The sequence below is a fragment of the Chanodichthys erythropterus genome, chromosome 21 (assembly GCF_024489055.1).
Source record: "Chanodichthys erythropterus isolate Z2021 chromosome 21, ASM2448905v1, whole genome shotgun sequence".
In the NCBI taxonomy this organism is placed as follows: Eukaryota; Metazoa; Chordata; class Actinopteri; order Cypriniformes; family Xenocyprididae; genus Chanodichthys; species Chanodichthys erythropterus.
In genome coordinates, this window is record NC_090241.1 from 32,826,541 (window position 1) to 32,846,595 (window position 20,055).

Here is a 20,055-nt window from a genome sequence, read left to right on the forward strand (position 1 = left end):
GAATGAACGACAGAAAGTTGCACCTATTTTGTTTTCTTTATTTTACAAAAGCATTTTGTAACGTTTTGTTGTTATTGCAAGTGTATTTAAATAAAAGTAGACAGTTTTTACTGTTTTGAATGATGTCTTACTCTTATCTGTATGACCAAAATTTAAGTATTTTAAGTTATTTCCGTTGTTATCAGGAAACAATGCAATTATTTATTTTTATTTATTTTTAAGTAGAAAATCAAATTACCAGAAGGTACACAGACCCCAATTCCAGAATTGGAATCAATTTTCAATTCCCAACCCTAGTTTTAAAATACACCAAAAGACTTTGTATGTTAGGAGAGCTCTTTATTCCTGAGAAAAAGGGCGTCACTTGTGTCATTGTCCACTGAGGGACCTCGAGTTACAGCGGAGATGTCAGTGATGGAGCCAGGAAGGAATATACTGATGTGAGAGCCAAAGCTTGTGTTATTAGTGACCCCCAGAGCAGTGCAGAGGAATGCCTTCCCTAAGAGAGTTTATTTACATTGCAGAGTCATTGAGTTTGTTATGATGTGTAAGCATATACTGTCAGAACATCGATGAAATATGTAGATTGTATTGTGGGTGTAATTAAAATGGGATGTGAGGATTAAATACAGAATATAAAAACATATACTACTGTTCAAAAGTTTGGTATTGCTAAAACAAATGTTGGTTTTGGAAAGAAATTGATACTTCTGTTGACCAAATTAGTATTTAGTTTACCAAAAATACATTCAAAAACAGTATTAATGTTCAAAATTATTATAGTTTGAAATAACCACAATACGATCATGAAAACCACCATTTTCAGCAGCATTACTATAAGAAAACATTTAGGAAAGTGCTAATTTGGTGCTAGAGAAGCTGTCCTTATTCTCCTGACCAACTGGAACTATTGTGTTACTTAATGAAGTGCGGAAATGGCAATGCAATGTCTTTTTTTCAGTTTTTGAATTATTACATGCACTTGTGAAGTTAAATTATGGGTTCAGAAATGGCCAAAAGAAACAGCTATAAATTCATTATTTAGTTCTTTTAAGAGATGAAGGTTCTGCACAACCCAAATGCACAACAAAGTTTAAGTAAAAGGCAAAATGCAAATCAAATAGGTGGAAAAACATAAAGATTGGATGGTAAATGATTAGAGAGACTATTATGATGGATAAGTCTGATGTCTTGAACTGCTTATAACCGTCTTTATTGTCTTTTTTATTGATTATTGACAGTGATTTAGTAGTGATTTCAAACGTTGAACTGTTATACACCATTTTCGGCAGCCATTACTCCAGTTTTCAGTATCACGTGATCCTTAAGAAATCATTCAAATATGCTGATTTGATGAATACAAACAACAGTATTTCAAATAAAAACCTTTTTTAACAATATAAATGTCTTTACTGTCTCTTTTAATCAATTTAATGTGCCTTTATTCAATTAATATCTTTAAAAAAAAAACTTTTGGACAATAGTGTATATAACATTATTTTATTTACCATTCCGTCTCACCCTGCAGACTTTCCTCAGCTCGTAGCTCTCTCCGCACAAAAGTCATTGCAGGGAAATCTCCCAGAATTCCCTCTTCGAGTCGGGTTGGCAGCAGCGTCTGGGGGCAACAGCCTGAGCAAGTGGACAGAATCTTCCAGGCTTTGAGGAAAGGGTTAAAGTATGTGCAGTCATTGTTGTAGAGTAATGAAGCCATTTGTGGACTGCATACACTAGTCTTGTGAATGTTAATGACATCTCATCCTGTATAGGGACTACTTGGAAAACCATCAAACTGAGCTGGACTTCCTGTCATCCCAACAGAGAGACACAAAGAGGAACTCCAGACTGGTGAGACTTTGTACTGAGAATAACTTTACCTAGACCTAATCCAGCTTTTCATGTATTTTATTATAATTTTTTTATTTTACATTTTTACATAGTTTGTAAAGTAAATATAAAATAATAAATAAAAAACTATTCTTCATTTCTTCAGGGTTTTTTCTATGACCTGGAAAAGGTATGTTATCATTAATATCCCAAAATTTGACTGTTGTTTCCCTTACAAAAACATATTTTTGGGACTTATTAGTAGTTGTACCATATAGTTTATAAAAAAAATGGTATTTAAAACCAAAGGTTACAAATGTAATCTTTTATGTTCTGCTCGCTAACAACAGGAAATACGAGCCTTAGAGAGATACATACGGCGCTTAGAGTTTCAGATTAGTAAGGTAACACAACCTGAAAATACTCTTTTAATTGGATTGTATATGAACACTGGTCAGATTTGTTAAGAATAAACCTATATCATGTGAATGTGGATGTCAACAGATTGACGAGCTATATGAGTCCTACTGTATCCAGTGGCGGCTATGCCAAGGCGCTTTGAACATGAAGAGAGCGTTCTCTCTGTCCCCGTCTTCACGACAATCTAGAGAGAGTTTACTGGAGCTGAACCGCAACCACAGACACAGCCTGGAGGTAAAGTCCTCTCTTGGACACCATACACGCACAACAAACTACAAGAAAGCTAATTGTGTGGTCATTTTCCCAATAAGCGTAAACACTGTGGCTCGTGGCTTTTTTAAAACATCCCGGCCAGCCCAACATAACAGAATTGACTTAACCGCACTTCGCTTTTCCTTTGTTAGCAAATTATATCTAACCAGTGCATTGATTAAAAAGAACCTGTAACATCTCACTTCGGAAATGTCTCTGTTTAACACCCATCTCTACCTGCAGGACATGTGTGCAATGGAAGGAGAACTGGAAATCTTGCTGGGAGAGCTACAAATCAAAATGAAAGGTACACAGCACTTCACATATGCAGGAATTTGAGCTTCAGATGAACGTTAGTCTCCTAAACAAGCTAATGTTTTCTCTCTTTTGTTGAGGCAGGGTTGATAGGCTTTGCCCGGCTTTGTCCTGGAGATCAGTATGAGGTGAGGAGGTTTAACCCAACATCCTGTCGCTGGACCAGTTATTGTTGTTATACACTTAAAGGGATAGTTCACCCAAAAATGATAGTTCTGTCATCATTACCTCACCCTCATGTAGTTCCAATCCTGTATGACTTTCTTTCTTCTGTGAAACACAAAAGGAGACTTTTAGCAATAAAAGCAAAACAGACATAGAGGCATTTGACCCCAAAACATCACTCTTAATCCAAGACTCACTGTTCTATCAGCCTATGAAAGACACAAATGCATTATGGTGCTTTTATGTTAAAATATTAGGCAGAAATGACACATTTCACCAGCTATTCGGATTATATTTTTAAGGCCAGGTTTCCAGTGACTTCATGCACAATGGAATGTGGTCACAGGAGCCATCGACTGGCTGATGCACAAGACCACACATTCACATGCAGTCGAAAAGTATTTGGAAAATTTAGACAGTGTATGAATTTCATTGTTTTAGATATCAAAACATATGCAAAACATTATGCTAAGTGATTTTTAATGGTTGTATGAAGTTCATCCCATTAACTTAGGACATGTTCATTTAACTATGGATGATTCACAACAATTTTCAACATTTTTTCTTGATTTTGAACACTACATCTATTGTTTTGTTTTTGCTTTTCATTTAAAACCTAACAAATTTTTTTTTGCAAAATGTTTTTTGCTTGTAAAGTGTGCTTGTGCTATTTTTCTTTCATATTAATGCCACTCGGTTTGATTTTTTGTTATACACTGTGTGCAGAATTATTAGGCAAGTTGATTTTCTGATCATATTTTTTTTCCAAGCACATTTTACCAAATGTAAGGTGTGGGAGTTCACTTTTAGTCCATCTCTTATCCTGAAATGTCCATCTTGCAGAGATGGACTAAATGATCTTCCAAAACTTACTGCCAGATTCTGGAAGATAAATTCTTCAAACAGTGGTACAAGAGGATGTGGTGCTGGTCCTTCAGGAGTCACTCTCAAGCTGTCTGTCTATAAGGCCTATAAAAACCCAGTCTTCATGTACTTTATAACACTTCAGCTTGTGATTCTTATTAAGAGTGGGTCATTTTTTAGGATTCTTCACCTAACCTAAGTCTCTGAGATCCTGACACCTCACACTTCTGAAGACTCCAGGTAGGTTTCAGTACTGGGAAATGGTGGCGCTGGAGACTAAAGGGTTCCTGATGGTTTCACACTTAATTCTTCACCTTAATTCTTAATTATTTTGCAGTTAACGTGTCTTTTCTTCTCCAGCTGTTTTTGTATGACCCCGCTGACCCAATGAGCATTTCACTGTCCAATGGTCATGCTTTAACTTTGCAATTTCTAGTATTACATTAGTATTGCGTCCTTCTCATGAGTATTTAATAATTTTTGACTTTTCAGTCTGAGTTAAATCTCTTTTTTGGCTCATTTTATCTGTAAAAGAAAACCTGCCTAATAATTCTGCACACCTGAATATAGGGCATTCTTCATTTCCAGCCTTCATGAACAATTATATATCACTTATAAATGATTAAAAACAACATTAATAGTAGTTATTAAGATTGATGTGGATTGGAATTGGTAAAATGTGCTTGAAAAAAAAAAATGATCAGAAAATCAACTTGCCTAATAATTCTGCACACAGTATATAATGCAATGAAATTCAGTTGCTTACATTATGTTTGGGTTAAGTAAGTTTTTTTTTTTTTCTTGAGAGAGAGAAATTTTATTCTTTTATTCTGTAAGGACCAGTGTTGTAGTCGAGTCACCAACTGTCGAGTCCGAGTCGAGTCTCGAGTCCCAGTGTTCGAGTCCGAGTCCAAGTCCGAGTCCCCAAAGAACAGTCTGAGTCGAGTCCAAGTCGAGTCACCATTACCAGAGTTCGAGTCAGAGTCGAGTCTCGAGTCCCCGGCGTTCGAGTCCGAGTCGAGTCTCGAGTTTAAAATTAAATTTAAAAATACTTAAAATGTAAAAATCAATATGATATGAGAGAGAGAGTGTGTGAGTGAGAGAGAGAGAGAGAGAGATCGCTTATGAATGAGTGACCGAGTGATTTAGCGTGAGTGCATTTGTATGTGTTCAAGTGAATGTGTGTGTGTGACAGCACGCAACTGGTCAGAAAGCAACGTGTAACGTTAGTCTGACATGTTTCTTGACCACTACACCACAGGATTTTAGGAGTCAAAATTGCGTCATCCATCTGACAGTGACTATCGCAACAGACAAAAAAAATCATGTAATCCGATCTGACACAGTGACTAGTAAGTTATCAACAGACAAAAAAATTGTGTAATCTGAACCAGACATTAGACATCGTCGACGTCTGATGCCAAATTGTCAAACATCGCCCAACCCTAGCTTCTTCTGTTTATTATCATATATGCATTAGTCAATAATAGTTTTTTTAAAAGCTAACGTTAGCCAATGGAAAGCATTTTACTTACTTTTCTGGGTGCATCCGTGATAGGTGTCTGTTAAAGTTTGAAGTTGTCCCAGTCTTTTCCTCAATTTTCCAAATTTGAACATTTAGCCCGCGAATCATGCACGAGCGTAAAGTGAGTGACGTCAGTGAGTGTGTTGCCAAGAGAGCGAGCGGTAGCAGTGTCTCTGAGGGGAAAAAAATAGATCCCGGCCGGTCTTGGGCACGAAACTTTATATAATATTATATATAAACTTAAATAATGCTCAAGTCCGATTTTATATATCCTCGAGTCCGAGTCCAAGTACGAGTCATCAGTCCGCGAGTCCAAGTCGAGTCACGAGTCCAGAGAATGGAGTCTCGAGTCGGACTCGAGTCCAAAGAATAGTGACTCGAGTCGGACTCGAGTCCGAGTCCAGGACTCGAGTACTCCATCACTGGTAAGGACATATTAAATTGATCAAAAGTGACAATATTACAAAAGATTTCTATTTCAAGTAAATGCTGTTCTTTTGAACTTCCTATTCATCAAAGAATCCTGAAGAAAAATGTACGATGGTTTCCACAAAAATATTAAGCAGCACAACCATTTTCAACATTGATAATAATAAGAAATGTTTCTTGAGCAGCAAATCAGCATATTAGCATGATTTCTGAAGTATCATGTCATGTGACATTGAAGTAATGGCTGATGAAAATCAGAGGCGGCCTTTGCAATTCAGAGGCCCATTTCAAAGAAGTCTTATTTAATGATGTTATCTCATATTTCACTCTTAATATTTTATTTATAAACACATTCTATTTCTTTAACCAGAACTATAGTTACAGTCACGACCGAAAACAAAAAGAGCATTCAATCTTCGTCACTTTCCCAGCCCCTCAACTAAAATGAAATGATACTAAATAGGCAAATCTTTGTCTTAATGAGTGAGTCATTGAATCATTCAGTCAATTCGTTCAAAACGGATGATTCATTCAGGGACAAAGCAAGAGACCTGTCTTTATGAGTGAGTTGTTGAGGCATTATAGACGCAGATTCGTTCAGTAACAAAACTGAAACTGTGACACGCAGTGCTCTACTGTTTGGATTTTTTGTACGCAAAATCGAGGAAAAACAGACAATATTGACAATATTGTGTCTAAAATGTAAGTTACCTTAATATTAACTGTTTATTGAACTGTTGTATTAAATCAGTATCACATTTGCAAACATGCTGATATTCAGGAAAACAGCTCTCTTGCTCATATGGTATTGTTTATAAATATTAAAAACAAGAACTTATACATACAGACATTTTTTTTGCACCATATTTTGGATTTTGGAGGCATTTTTTAATTTTGGTGGAATTTTTGCCCCAAGCCCCCTTTAATTTCTGACTCTGATGTGTGCACTGCGTGATTGGGCTCTTTTTTTCTAGCAAAATCTAAGGCCCCTTCTGTTGCAAGGCAACAGGCAAAACGGCAAAGGCTCTACTGATGTAAAGTCAGCTTTGCCGTCACCAGAAATAATTACAATTTAAAATATATTAAAATAGGAAACAGTTATTTTAAAATGTTATATTATATCACAATTTTTTACTGTATATTTGATCAAAGAAACTTTTGAATGGTAGTCTAAGTGTCTAAATACATTTTTGGATCATTGTACACGTTTTACACACACACACACATTAAACATCTCGTTCTGTGTAGGTGTTGATCCGGCTGGGCCGTCAGAGATGGAGAATCAGAGGACGAATCCAGACAGATGACCGACAGATGTGGGATGAAGAAGAGATGGTCTTCCTCCCTCACATCCATGGGAACTTTGAGATCAAGGTGAGATCGTCCACGTATACTCACACACACACCTGCGCAAATACCACTTCCTGTCAGGGTCGCCTGTGGGGGTTGTGATGACAGAAGGTTCCAGGCCTTTTGTTTATATACTGTTTGTTAGATCCAAATAGATTTTCATAAGCCAGAAGAAACCACCCACAGACCCTGAGAGAGAATGATAGAGATGTTTAACAGACTGTCTGAAGCTTTTTGACTAGTGGAATAATGCTTATAAAAGGTTTGATTGTCTGAAATTGATTCCATCCCTGAAAATACAGGCATGGAGCCAAACTAATTCAGATGAAAATCATGATTTCCTCTTTCTCCTCTCTCCTTCTCAAATTAGTGGCACTTGCTAAGGGAAGTGGCTTATTGAGGAGAGGTGTACTTGTGCTGTTACTTTTCTAAGTGATTGGACTTAAATTTTTTTGCCTGATCAATGATGAAACGGGCAAATAAATACCCAAAACTAGTAAGCAACCACATAGCAACGCTCTACATAGAAACTCGCTGATTGTTTTATAATGGTACTTTTTGTCGCTGATTTTTTTGGTACCAACAGTAAAGCCCAATTTGAGAGACTGTCGGCCCACCTTACATCTTGAAAGTTAAAAAATTACACCAGACATTCTTAAACTTGTCCTAGCCTCACAATATTTGCAGAAACTGAAGAGTTTTGCAAAATCCCTGCAGGCAACATGTTTTTTCTCCCTGTGGTCTCTTGTAGGTAACCGAGGTCAAGGGGTTGAGCTCTATCCTGGTCGGCATGGTAACGTGCAGGAGTGCAGATTTTTTCACAGCACGGCCACAGATGATGGTTGTGGACATAACAGAACTGGGAACCATCAAGCTACAGCTAGAGGTGGTTTGGAAGTAAGTGCATGTGTGGCGTTTACAAGACAGACGAACATTTATAAAGTGCTAAAATAGCTGCTATATACTTAAAAAGTGAATAACAGGGGCACTTTAAGACATCATTGACTAGGTTTAATATCATTGAGAACGAACTATTGACTTTTGCATATATCCTGTACACTACTGTATGAAAGTTTAGGTTCAGTATTTTATTAAACAATACTTTTATATAGCAAGGGTGCATTAAATTGTTCAGTAACAGTAAAGACTTTTACATTTTAACAAACAATATCTATTTTAAATAAACACTGTTCATTTGAACTTTCTATTCATCATAGAAAAACTGTATCAGGGTTTCCACAAAAATATTAAGCAGCACAGCTGTTTTCAACACTGATAATAAGAACTGATGTTTCTCGAGCAGCAAATCAGCATATTAGAATGACTTCTGAAGGATCATGTGACTCTGAAGACTAGAGTAATGATGCTTAAAATTCAGCTTTGAATCAACGAAATATATCCCAGCCACTGTTACAGTGAGGTTACCATTCGTAGGGATAGCTCAGATGCCGTGACAGCACGCTTGATGGATAGTTTCATGTTCTAGCATCTGGATTTCACAGACATGTTGAAAACAGTAAGAGTGCTATTCACAGCATATTTTAGACCACTTTTTCATGTAATTGAGTAGACAAGACACTGATCTCACATACAAACACACCCCCTGAAAGTGCAGCTTTGCTATCAGCTAACACACACCAGCTGTGGAAGAACAGCTGACTGCAGAGAGATGGATAAATAGACCATCGCTACCCCATCCCTTTCACACACACCGATCAAATTACACTCGGGCTTTACACAGTCCAGGTGGAAAAGATTTTTCATAGCCTCTTTTTACAGCGTCACTAAATTAAACACATCTCACAGCCTGTTCAGCATCACCATGCTTTAGTGTGTGTGTGAGAGAGACTGTGACTGTGTGTGTGTGTGTGTATGTGTGTGTGTGTGTGTGTGTGTGTGTGTGTGTGTGTGTGTGTGTGTGTGTTAGTTTCTCTGCTGTCACCTCATTTCCTCTGGTTCTGCTTAGTTTCTGTTCACAGTGTCACTCTTCATCAACCATTGATGACAAACACACACTGCCACTCTACACATCATGTGTAATCAGAACCTGAGCGAGTTTTATTCATACCATTTTTGAAGTCTTTCTTCTTTATCGAGTAAAACAATGAATGTCAGCTAGTATATGTAAAAAAAAAAAAAAAAACTACCATTCAAAAGTTTGGGATCGGTAAGATTTTTAATGTCTTTAAAAGATGTTTTGTCTGCTCGCCAAGGCTGCATTTATTTAAATAAAAATACAGTAAAATCAGTAATATTGTGAAATATTATTACAATTTAAACTAGCTGTTTTCTATTTGAAAATATTTGAAAATGTAATTTATTCTTGTGTTGGCAAAGCTGAATGTTCAGCATCATTACTCCAGTCTTCAGTGTCACATGATCCTTCAGAAATCATTCTAATATCATGATTTACAGATGTACAAAATATTTGTGTACAATATTTTTTTCCAGGATTCTTTGATGAATAGAAAGTTCAAAAGAACAGCATTTATTTGAAATCTAATCTTTTGTAACATTATAAATGTCTTTACTGTCACTTTTGATCGATTTAATGCATCCTTGCTGAAAAACAATATTAATTTCTTTAAATTCTTCTCAAAAAAATAAAAATAAAAATTCTTACTGACCCCAAACTTTTGAACGGTAGTGTATAATGCTACAGAAGCTTTGTATTTCAGATAAATGCTGTTCTTTTGAACTTTCTATTCATCAAGGAATCCTGAAAAAAAAAAAAAAGTATACAACTGTTTTTAACATTGATAATAATAATAAATGTTTCTTGAGCAGCAAATCATCATATTAAAATGATTTCTGAAGGATCATGTGACACTGAAGACTGGAGTAACAATGCTGAAAATTCAGCATTTCCAACACAGAAATAAATTAAATTTTATATTATATTTTAATAGAAAACAGATATTTTAAATTGTAATAATATTTCACAATATTACTGTTTTGACTGTATTTTTAATTAAAAAAATGCAATCTTGGTGAGCAGACAAAACTTCTTTTAAAAATATTAAAAACCTTACCGATCCCAAACTTTTGAATGGTAGTGTATATAATATCAGTCTCTATTTAATATGAAAATAACTGCAGGAAGGAAGCCTAATCACAATTCAGTTGGAAAGTTAGATTACAATGAAGGTTAGATTTTGAGTGCTAAACATTCTGACAAAGTAACTTAATGGGCAATTATTAAATCTTAAATTTATTATGTAGAAATTTACAAAAAGCCAAGATAAATAACATATCTAAAGATGAAACTAATATTTAATTAAAAATATACATTACTATCAAATGTTTGGGGTCAGTAAGATTTTTTTAATATTTTTGAAAGAAGTCTCCGAGGCTGCATTTATTTGACCAAAAAAGTAAATAAAATTTTAACATATTATTACAATTTAAAATAGCTATGTAAGCATTATTAATATGCTTTATTCCAGTGATGCCAAATCATCATGTTCAGTGTCACATGATCCTTCAGAAATCATTCTAATATGCTGATTTGCTGCTCAAAAATGTCTTATTATTGTTAATGTTGAAAACAGTTTTGCTGCTTCATATTTCTGTGGAAACCGTGATATTGTTTTTCAGGATTTTTTGATGAATGGAAAGTTCAAAAGAACAGCATTTAATTGAAATGACTCTTTTGTAACATTATAAATGTCTTTACCGTCACTTTTGATCAATGTAATGCATCCTTGCTGAATAAAAGTATCATATAAAATATATATTTTTTTGTATTTTAGAAATACGGATTTAAAAGAGTAACTAAAAAAACCTGAAAAGCATTTTGAACATCAGTTGGTAGTTTATTGTTGGGTACAAGTAAGTATAGGAGTCTCAGGGCAACTCTGAATTATGCTTAAGGATAAGAGTGGGAATATGGTTATGTTTAAGGTTTGAGGGTGGGGTTATGTGTAAGGCTATGGTTAAGGTGGGAGGTTGAGCTTACACCTACAATTGTGACAATATATGGGTAACAACTAGCTAGATCTGTAGTTAGCTATAAACACAATGGATATTCCAGTTTAAATCCAAACACCCAATATTTAATCCTTAGGCACTACTCTTCTGCATTATTCTGTTTACTGTCTGTGTCTTTTCATAAAATCATTGTTATTTTGGACATATAACCGCAGTAGAGTCCATTTGTCTTGACAGTTTCTTGTTCCCTCACTTTTTCTTCCCTTAGTCCATTTGATAGCTCTGAGGTGAGGCCTCTCACAGCGTCCGCCAGCCGCCAGTCCATCCACAGCAGAAAGGGATCCGTATATAGCTGGACACCTCCCAACACACCCAGTTTCACTGAGAAATACTTTCTAGTGAGTTTGTGACCTACATCCACACACACACACACACACTCCCAGCATGACCGCTCATAAAGACTTAAAGGTGAAGTGTGTAATTTCCGATGCTAAAATACATTCTCCTATCCTGATTTAATGCGCAGAGACAACTGTAACTGAAGCCAGGTGTTGACTGTGAAATTTTATCTGTGCTTTTTGATTGTTACGTGACAGATTGTGACCTAAGTGAGATCTTGGGTAAAAGCCAATGCAGACTGTGCAACAACAACAAAAAAATCAAGTTGAAATGGTACCACACAAACGCAAACAAGATTTTTGCTGATGTTGGCAAGGTTTTCGAGTGTCTGGAGTCTGTCATCATTAGACAAAAAGATGCTAATGATGCAGAAATTACCCACTTCACCTCAAACTCGTCTTTGCTCTGAAGAGCTTAAATGTTATCACATGATTTGATCTGTGTTTTTATGCTGTAGTCTATGATGCGTCAGATTAAGGATGCAGATGGCTCTTTTTCCATTGGCTCACGTGAATCGAGGGGCGTGTCTCTACTCAGTTACCTTGCTGACTCCACTCAGGCACTTAGTCCTCCTGCCTATGAGAAGACAAACGACCCACCACTCACACGCCACCCTGTTCTTGACACTAAGTTACAGGATGATGATCTACTGAAGACGCCCACAGAAGATGTATGAATTGATCGTTTATATATATATAATTTAAATATATGTATATACACTATATTGCCAAAAGTTTTGGGATGCCTGCCTTTACGTGCACATGAACTTTAATGACATCCCATTCTTAATCTGTAGGGTTTAATATGGAGTTGGCCCACATTTTGCAGCTATAACAGCTTCAACTCTTCTGGGAAGGCTTTCCACAAGGTTTAGGAGTGTGTTTATGCGAATTTTTGACCATTCTTCTAGAAGCGCATTTGTGAGGTCAGGCAGTGATGTTGGCGAGAAGGCCTGGCTCTCAGTCTCCGCTCTAATTCATCCCAAAGGTGTTCTATCGGGTTGAGGTCAGGACTCTGTGCAGGCCAGTCAAGTTCCTCCGCTCCAAACTCGCTCATCCATGTCTTTATGGACCTTGCTTTGTGCACTGGTGCGCAGTCATGTTGGAACAGGAAGGGGCCATCCCCAAACTGTTCCCACAAATTTGGGAGCATGAAATTGTCCAAAATGTCTTGGTATGCTGAAGCATTAAGAGTTCCTTTCACTGGAACTAAGGGGTCAAGCCCAACCCCTGAAAAACATCCCCACACCACAATCCCCCTCCACCAAACTTTACACTTGGCACAATGCAGTCAGGCAAGTACCGTTCTCCTGGCAACCGCCAAACCCAGACTTGTCCATCAGATTGCCAGACAGAGAAGCATGATTGGTCACTCCAGAGAACACGTCTCCACTGCTCTAGAGTCCAGTAGCGGCGTGCTTTACACCACTGCATCCGACACTTGGTGATGTAAGGCTTAAATGCAGCTGCTCGGCCATGGATACCCATTCATGAAGCTCTCTATACTCAGTTCTTGAGCTAATCTGAAGGCCACACAAAGTTTGGAGGTCTGTAGCTATTGACTCTGCAGAAAGTTGGCGACTCCTGCGCACAGTGTGCCTTAGCATGTGCTGACCCCACTCTGTGATTTTATGTGGCCTACCTCTTCATGGCTGAATTGCTGTGGGTCCCAATTACTTCTACTTTGTTATGATAGCACAACAGTTGACCGTGGAATATTTAGTAGTGAGGAAATTTCACGAATGGACTTATTGCACAGGTGGTAACCTATCACAGTACCACGCTTGAATTCACTGAGCTCCTGAGAGCGACCCATTCTTTCACAAATGTTTGTAGAAGCAGTCTGCATGCCTAGGTGTTTGATTTGATACACCTGTGGCCATGAAAGTGATTGGAACACCTGAATTCAATGATTTGGAGGGGTGTCCCAATACTTTTGGCAATATAGTGTGTGTGTGTTTATAAAATAAAATATATATCATTATTTTTGTATTTTAATTATAAAAGCTATATATATAAGCAATATATACTTTTATAATTAAAATACAAAAATAATTAATATATTTTCTTTTATTGTTTTTTTTACCATGTATTTGTTTTGAATATATTTTAAGAAACCATCAATTAAGATTTTTTACTTTACATGATTTTTTAAAAAAATATATAAATATTTTAAATATAAAAATATTTAAAATACATAATAATAATAATAATAATAATAAATAAAATGATTTTAGTATATTTTTATATTTTGTATTTGTTTTAAAATTAAATGTAATTGTTTTAAAGGTGCCCTACAACTTTTTTTTTAAAAGATGTAATATAAGTCTAAGGTGTCTCCTGAATGTGTCTGTGAAGTTTCAGCTCAAAATACCCCATTTTTTTACCAGATTTTTTTTTAATTCATTTTTTTAACTGCCTATTTTGGGGCATAATTAGAAATGTGCCGATTCAGGGTGTGTGGCCCCTTTAAATCTCGTGCTCCACGCCTCAAGAGCTTGCGCTTGCCTTAAACAACATAAAAAAAGGTTCAAACAGCTAATATAACCCTCAAAATGCATATTTACAAAGTGTTCATCATGTAGCATGTCTAACCGCGTAAGTACAGTGTTTATTTGGATGTTTACATTTGATTCTGAATGAATTTGAGGCTATGCTCCGTGGCTAAAGCTAACATTACACACTGTTGGAGAGATTTATAAAGAATGAAGTTGTGTTTATGAATTATACAGACTGCAAGTGTTTAAAAATGAAAATGCGACTGCTCTTATCTCCGTTAATACAGTAAGAAACGATGGTAACTTTAACCACATTTAACAGTACATTAGCAACATGCTAACAAAACATTTAGAAAGACAATTTACAAATATCACTAAAAATATCATGTTATCATGGATCATGTCAGTTATTATCGCTCCATCTGCCATTTTTCGCTATTGTTCTTGCTTGCTTACATAGTCTGATGATTCAGCTGTGCACAGATCCAGACGTGTAATCCCTTTCATAATGTTTGGAACATGGGCAGTCATATGCAAATATTGGGGTGTACATATTAATGATCCCGACTGTGACGTAACAGTCAGTGTTATGTTGAGATTCGTCCTGTTCTTCAGAGGTCTTTTAAACAGATGAGATTTATATAAGAAGGAGGAAACAATGGAGTTTGAGACTCACTGTATGTCATTTCCATGTACTGAACTCTTGTTATTCAACTATGCCGAGGTAAATTCAATTTTTGAATCTAGGGCACCTTTAATATATTTTATATGTCAAGAAAACATATTTTAAGATATTTGACTTTTTTATTTTTTGACAAGTTGCAATATTATATTCATTTATAATTCATATTATATTCATTATATAAATATTCAGAAATTCAAATTACATCAAATAACAGGCATATTTAATTTCTTTCCATCCATAACCTTAGGCAGAGGAGAGTGTGGAATGGCCCTCAGAGACTGACACAGCTTCCGCCAGTCCTGCGGGCAGTAAGCGAGACTCCATATTCCTCTTCCACCGCTACAGCACGCCTGACATCCTCAAGCAAAATGGAGAGGTGACCCCTAGCACAGGTGAAGGAGACGCACAAGAGACGACGGCCCCGGATGAGGTCGCTGATGAGGAGACCTCATTCAAGCAGGGAGTTGAAGACAGACTTCAACTGAAGGACAGAAAAGCGGGCAGAGCAGAGAAGAGAGCCGTGGCTAAGAGAGTTAGTTCACTGCTAGAGGAACTGAATACAGTGCTGGAGGAAATGAGCAACGTAGAGACGTTAAAGAAACTAGATCTGCAGATACGCCGACTCAATGAGGTCTTGAAGGTGAGATGTGTGGACGGGTGGATCGATGGACTAGTAGAGTTATTTAAAAGTTTTATAGATGGATGTGTAAAAAAAAAAAATACTGTTAACACACATTTTGAAAAAGTTCAAGAACATATCCGGTACATATTCCACCCCAAAATCAAAAGAAATAATTTTATTACACCTTTAAAAAAAATTTAAAGACTGTAAAGCAAATTAGGCTTATTTTAGGAAAAATATATTTATTTCATTTATTTCAAATGATTTTATGACAATTAAGCAAGTCTACCCTGCACATCTGCATGTTTTTGTTTTTTGGGTTTTTTTTTTTTTTTTTTTACAATTTTTTTAATGTAAATTACTTGCATTAAGTGGACATTAATTTGTCAGGGGAAATTGACCTGAACATATTTTTGTGAGATTGACCATACAGTGTCATGGAGTTTGGCTGTTTTTCTCTGTGCATTGTGAATAAATGTCTGTTTGCTGTTGTCTCATTGGCTTGTTTTTCATCTTTCATGATGTTAGAAGGACCTCGACCCTCCACAGATGCCCTCATCTCAGACACTAGCAGTAGAGGAAGAGGAAGTGCTGGGCAGTTTCGACTTCCTCTCTGTAGATTGTAATGAAGATGAAATCTCATGTATGGGCAGCATCAGGCTCGGGTACACTGGGTAAGCCAACACATTATTATTTATAATAATACTATCTGAGTGAATCCCATAACGGGGCTGTCTGAGTGAATCCCATAACGTCAAAACAATTGCCACAAATTCGAGACAAAAAATAAGAATAAGAATGTGAAATTAAAACTAAATGTATTTCAACAAATACTAACATTATGTATAAATATTTTAAAATAAAATAGCTTGTTTTTTTTATAGAGCTTAGAATTAAGGGTAGGAATGGTACAAAAAAATAGGATTCATTTTCCTTATGTAAGATTTTATTTTATTTTTTTTTTGCGGTGAAATATAGTTTGGATCTTATATTTGACAAATGTTCATGTGCAAAACACACATTTTGATCTTCAGCATTGATCCGACCATTTGGCCCAATGAATATAAGTGTATAAATGAATGCAAAAAGAAACGTTGCTGTGCTAACGTTAAATTAAGGCTTAAAGTGCCATCTTGTGGATGAAGTGGAGTAATGCATGAAATGTGCATTTTCACATTTATTTGTCAGGTAAAGGTCCGATGCCTAGAATGCATATTATATTATTTTACTTAATTTACAATTGGGTATTTAAATAGTACATTATGTTTAATTTACCTTTGCATGGATATCATGATATTGCACAACTTTTTTGCCTATATAAATGTAAACGTATAACATGGCTAAAGCTTATATATATATATATATATATATATATATATATATATATATATATATATATATATATATATATATATATATATATATATATATATATATAAGGCTAAACTTTATTACATTTTATTTTATTTCAGGATTGGTTCATTTAATGAGAAGACCCTGAAAACCATGGGTCTGTTATCTCAGGATAAGAACTCTCCTTCCTCAGAAGACATGGGTGAAGGGCAGGTCAGACAGCGAGGAGACGGTGCAGTAAATCCGTCACTCAGTACAGGGGTTTACAGTCTGGATCAAGCTCTTGAAACCCACCTCAGTGTGTGTGCATTGCTGCTGAGGGTGAGGAAGCAGTCTCATCAAACCAGTGTTGATTAATCACACAGTAATTAATATATATTGCTACTTTGTGTAAGTGTGTGCATGGTCAAGTTCTGTCTCCTCCCAGGCATTGAAGCATTCTGACTCCGATCTTGTGCATAAAGACATCATGGAGGAGCTTTCACGGCAAGTTGACGTGCTGGAAAAAATCGGTGCTCTGATGCAGAGGATCATTGATGAAATCACAGTGACTGAGCGTAAGTTTTGCACCATACCATGCCACGAATGATTAGACATAGCACTGAGATATCTCTCCTTAGATCCTAATAATTCAGATTTATAGATTTCCCACAAACACTAATACAAAAAATTACAGAGTTTATGATTGATTATGACACATTTTCTTTACCATACCATCTAAGGGTAACACTAGAATATGCATTCATGTGCTGTGACTGTTACATTATACTGTTCACAGTCACAGGCTTTTTTTTTGTGTCAGTGTGAAGCGCTGTAGATGCATTAGTCATGTGTGTGGATGTGTCTCAGTGTTGGCCAGAGCTCCTAAGGGGATTGAAGTATTTTGGAAGGACTGCTGCGAGAGTGACTTGCCTTTCTGCTGCTCCGCGGATGGTTTTCTCAGGACACTGCGCAAACATTACATCCACAAAGTCAAAGCCAAACAGCCAGGCCAGACTGATGCAGGTGCGGATGTTCTGTTCTAATGTTCCTTAAAAACTGAATCCACAAGCTACTGAAATAATATACACAAGGCAGAATGGAATGAAATATATAGAAAACATTCTAGAATGTTTCTGTATATTCTATTTTCTTTCTTTGAGAAACTTCTTAAATATTGTTCTAAATACTGTATAAGAGTTCTATTCTGATGTATCATTGTTGCTCAGAATTACTTTTTTTTATTCAGTATTTTTTTTTTAAATAATTTAATAAGCTTTGTATAAATAATACTACAAAATACAAAAACAAAATAATACTTAATTGTCTTTTAAATACTCTATAATAAAGGTATATTCTGTTCGTCCTTTAGAATGTAATAATTAATTTTCAAACATCCATCAATATGTAAATAAATATCTAATAATATTTTATTATATATAGAATAGTTTTATAGTATAATTTACTATAATATTATCATTCTATTATATATTTAATTATATTATTTAATTATATATTGTTATTTTTTATTATATTTCTATTCTATTGTTTCTCAGAATTAAGATCTCGAAATAACACTTAATTGTCTTTTAAATAATCTAATAAACTATAATAAATGTATATTCTGTTTGTCCTTTAGAATTTAATAATTAATTTTCAAACAACTAAAATAAATCAGTTTGTAAATAAATATGTAATAAGAGTTTATTATTATGTAGAATAATTGTATAGAATTTTATAATGTAATTTGCTATATTATAACTGTATTATATTTTTAATTATATTATTTTATTATATATTGTTATATATTATTATATTTGTAATTGTATTATTATAATATTTTTCTGAAGAAATATATCTATTGTATTCATTGTTGCTCAGAATTAAGATATCTACAAAATAATACTAATAATAAAACTAATCTAATAAACTTTGTATAATAAAGTAAATGTATGGTTTATGCATTGTCATATATTTAATTTTCAAGCAACTCAAATATTTAATAATATTTTATTAAATACAAAATAATTGTACATATTTTATTTTACTATATTATTATATTTAGTGTTCCATCAGAATGTTATTCTTAAACTAACATCCAATCATTTGTAAAAAAAAAAATTAATAAATATATTTTGTGTTGTCTTTTTTTATTGTTCTTTTAGAATTTCATTCTCACACTACCAAAATAATCTACCAATTTGCAAAGCATGATCGTCTCTTTCTGCTTCCTGGTGACTGTTTTCTTTTGTCCTGCAGTTTTCAGTCAGTTGCTGTATCAGGTGCAGTGCAGCTGTATGATGGCGTCTGTGACTCTGTGCACTACAGACCGAGTGACAGTGTTTCAGCTCTTAGTCTACCTCAACAGATGGAGTATAAGTGACTTTGGGGAGCACATCTCTCTCCTCTCTAAAGAAGGTAACAGCATAGAGTGTTTGCCTCACTTTAGGATACAAACATCACAGAAACTTGTCTGACATACAGCAAATACAGAGACTTCTGTCCTCGATGGTTCACTTCAAGTTTACTGCTTTCAACATTAATCAATCGCACTCAAGGATTCTTCCCAATAGATCTCATTAAGAGACTTCCCTCTGTGTTTCTCCCTCGGATCGGCTTGCTGCAGTGTATCTGATAGCCTGTCTGGAGAGTCCCAAGAGGAGGCGAGCTCTGAAAAAGCTGAAAGGAAAGCGCATCTCTGAGCTGCAGCCGACAGGACATGCCCTCCAGCTCCTAGCTAAGCTACAGACAGACGCCAATCACAAGGTGGCTTCGGCGGCCACGTCCTGCCTCAGCAGGGCCTCGCGGTCCAGATCCTTCAGGGCAAAGGTAGAAGAAGCCTAAAGGCCCGTTCACATCAAGGATGATAACGATATAGTTTTAAAAAATTCTAACTAATAATTATAAAGATAGTTAAGATAATGGCACCGAAGAACAAGATTGCTGTAATCGCTTTCAAAAGATTTATAGCTTATGAAAAATAAAAATACTGACAGCCAATCAGAATCCATTCTACTTTAAAGAGCTTAAGCATTTAATGTGGCAGACAGCATGCACTTATAATAAATAAACAATGTTATTGTGTTTGTGTGGAACTATATAACATATAGTTATATCTTCATAGTTATAGTTCTTGGTGCGAATGGGCCATCAAACACAAATACTACTCATACCAAATGGTTAAAGAAAGGATCTGTGCAAAAATCATTTAAACCCCAACCAGCTTCTTTTTGTTTTTCACAAAGCTGTCTTTCTTATTGTTATCTAATGTAATCACATTCAAACATTTTTAAGTGTGGATTAAAAGAGCTGAGCTTTTCATGTGATGTAGTTGTGTGGATGTTTTATAGGCAGTGGTTCACTACACGGATCTGTTGAAAAACAGCAACACGCATGTGCAGCTTGAGGCCTGTCTGGCTCTGAAAAGTCTGAAGGTAAGTTCT

General features: G+C 35.5%; 1 protein-coding gene across 1 annotated transcript in view; it reads left to right on the forward strand.

Moving 5' to 3' along the window:
- The window catches only part of ripor3 (RIPOR family member 3), a 45,080-nt gene that overhangs the window by 21,623 nt on the left and 3,402 nt on the right, over positions 1-20,055 (forward strand). Inside the window, exons 3-21 of the mRNA XM_067373309.1 lie at positions 1,529-1,678; positions 1,770-1,848; positions 1,994-2,017; positions 2,178-2,231; positions 2,332-2,481; positions 2,743-2,806; positions 2,899-2,942; positions 7,046-7,171; positions 7,899-8,044; positions 11,346-11,475; positions 11,934-12,146; positions 14,906-15,298; positions 15,809-15,954; positions 16,753-16,954; positions 17,061-17,190; positions 17,483-17,638; positions 18,872-19,030; positions 19,239-19,441; positions 19,963-20,046. Of these exons, the coding sequence (XP_067229410.1) occupies positions 1,529-1,678; positions 1,770-1,848; positions 1,994-2,017; positions 2,178-2,231; positions 2,332-2,481; positions 2,743-2,806; positions 2,899-2,942; positions 7,046-7,171; positions 7,899-8,044; positions 11,346-11,475; positions 11,934-12,146; positions 14,906-15,298; positions 15,809-15,954; positions 16,753-16,954; positions 17,061-17,190; positions 17,483-17,638; positions 18,872-19,030; positions 19,239-19,441; positions 19,963-20,046 (2,653 nt within the window). The remainder of the gene's footprint in view (positions 1-1,528; positions 1,679-1,769; positions 1,849-1,993; positions 2,018-2,177; positions 2,232-2,331; positions 2,482-2,742; positions 2,807-2,898; positions 2,943-7,045; positions 7,172-7,898; positions 8,045-11,345; positions 11,476-11,933; positions 12,147-14,905; positions 15,299-15,808; positions 15,955-16,752; positions 16,955-17,060; positions 17,191-17,482; positions 17,639-18,871; positions 19,031-19,238; positions 19,442-19,962; positions 20,047-20,055) is intronic.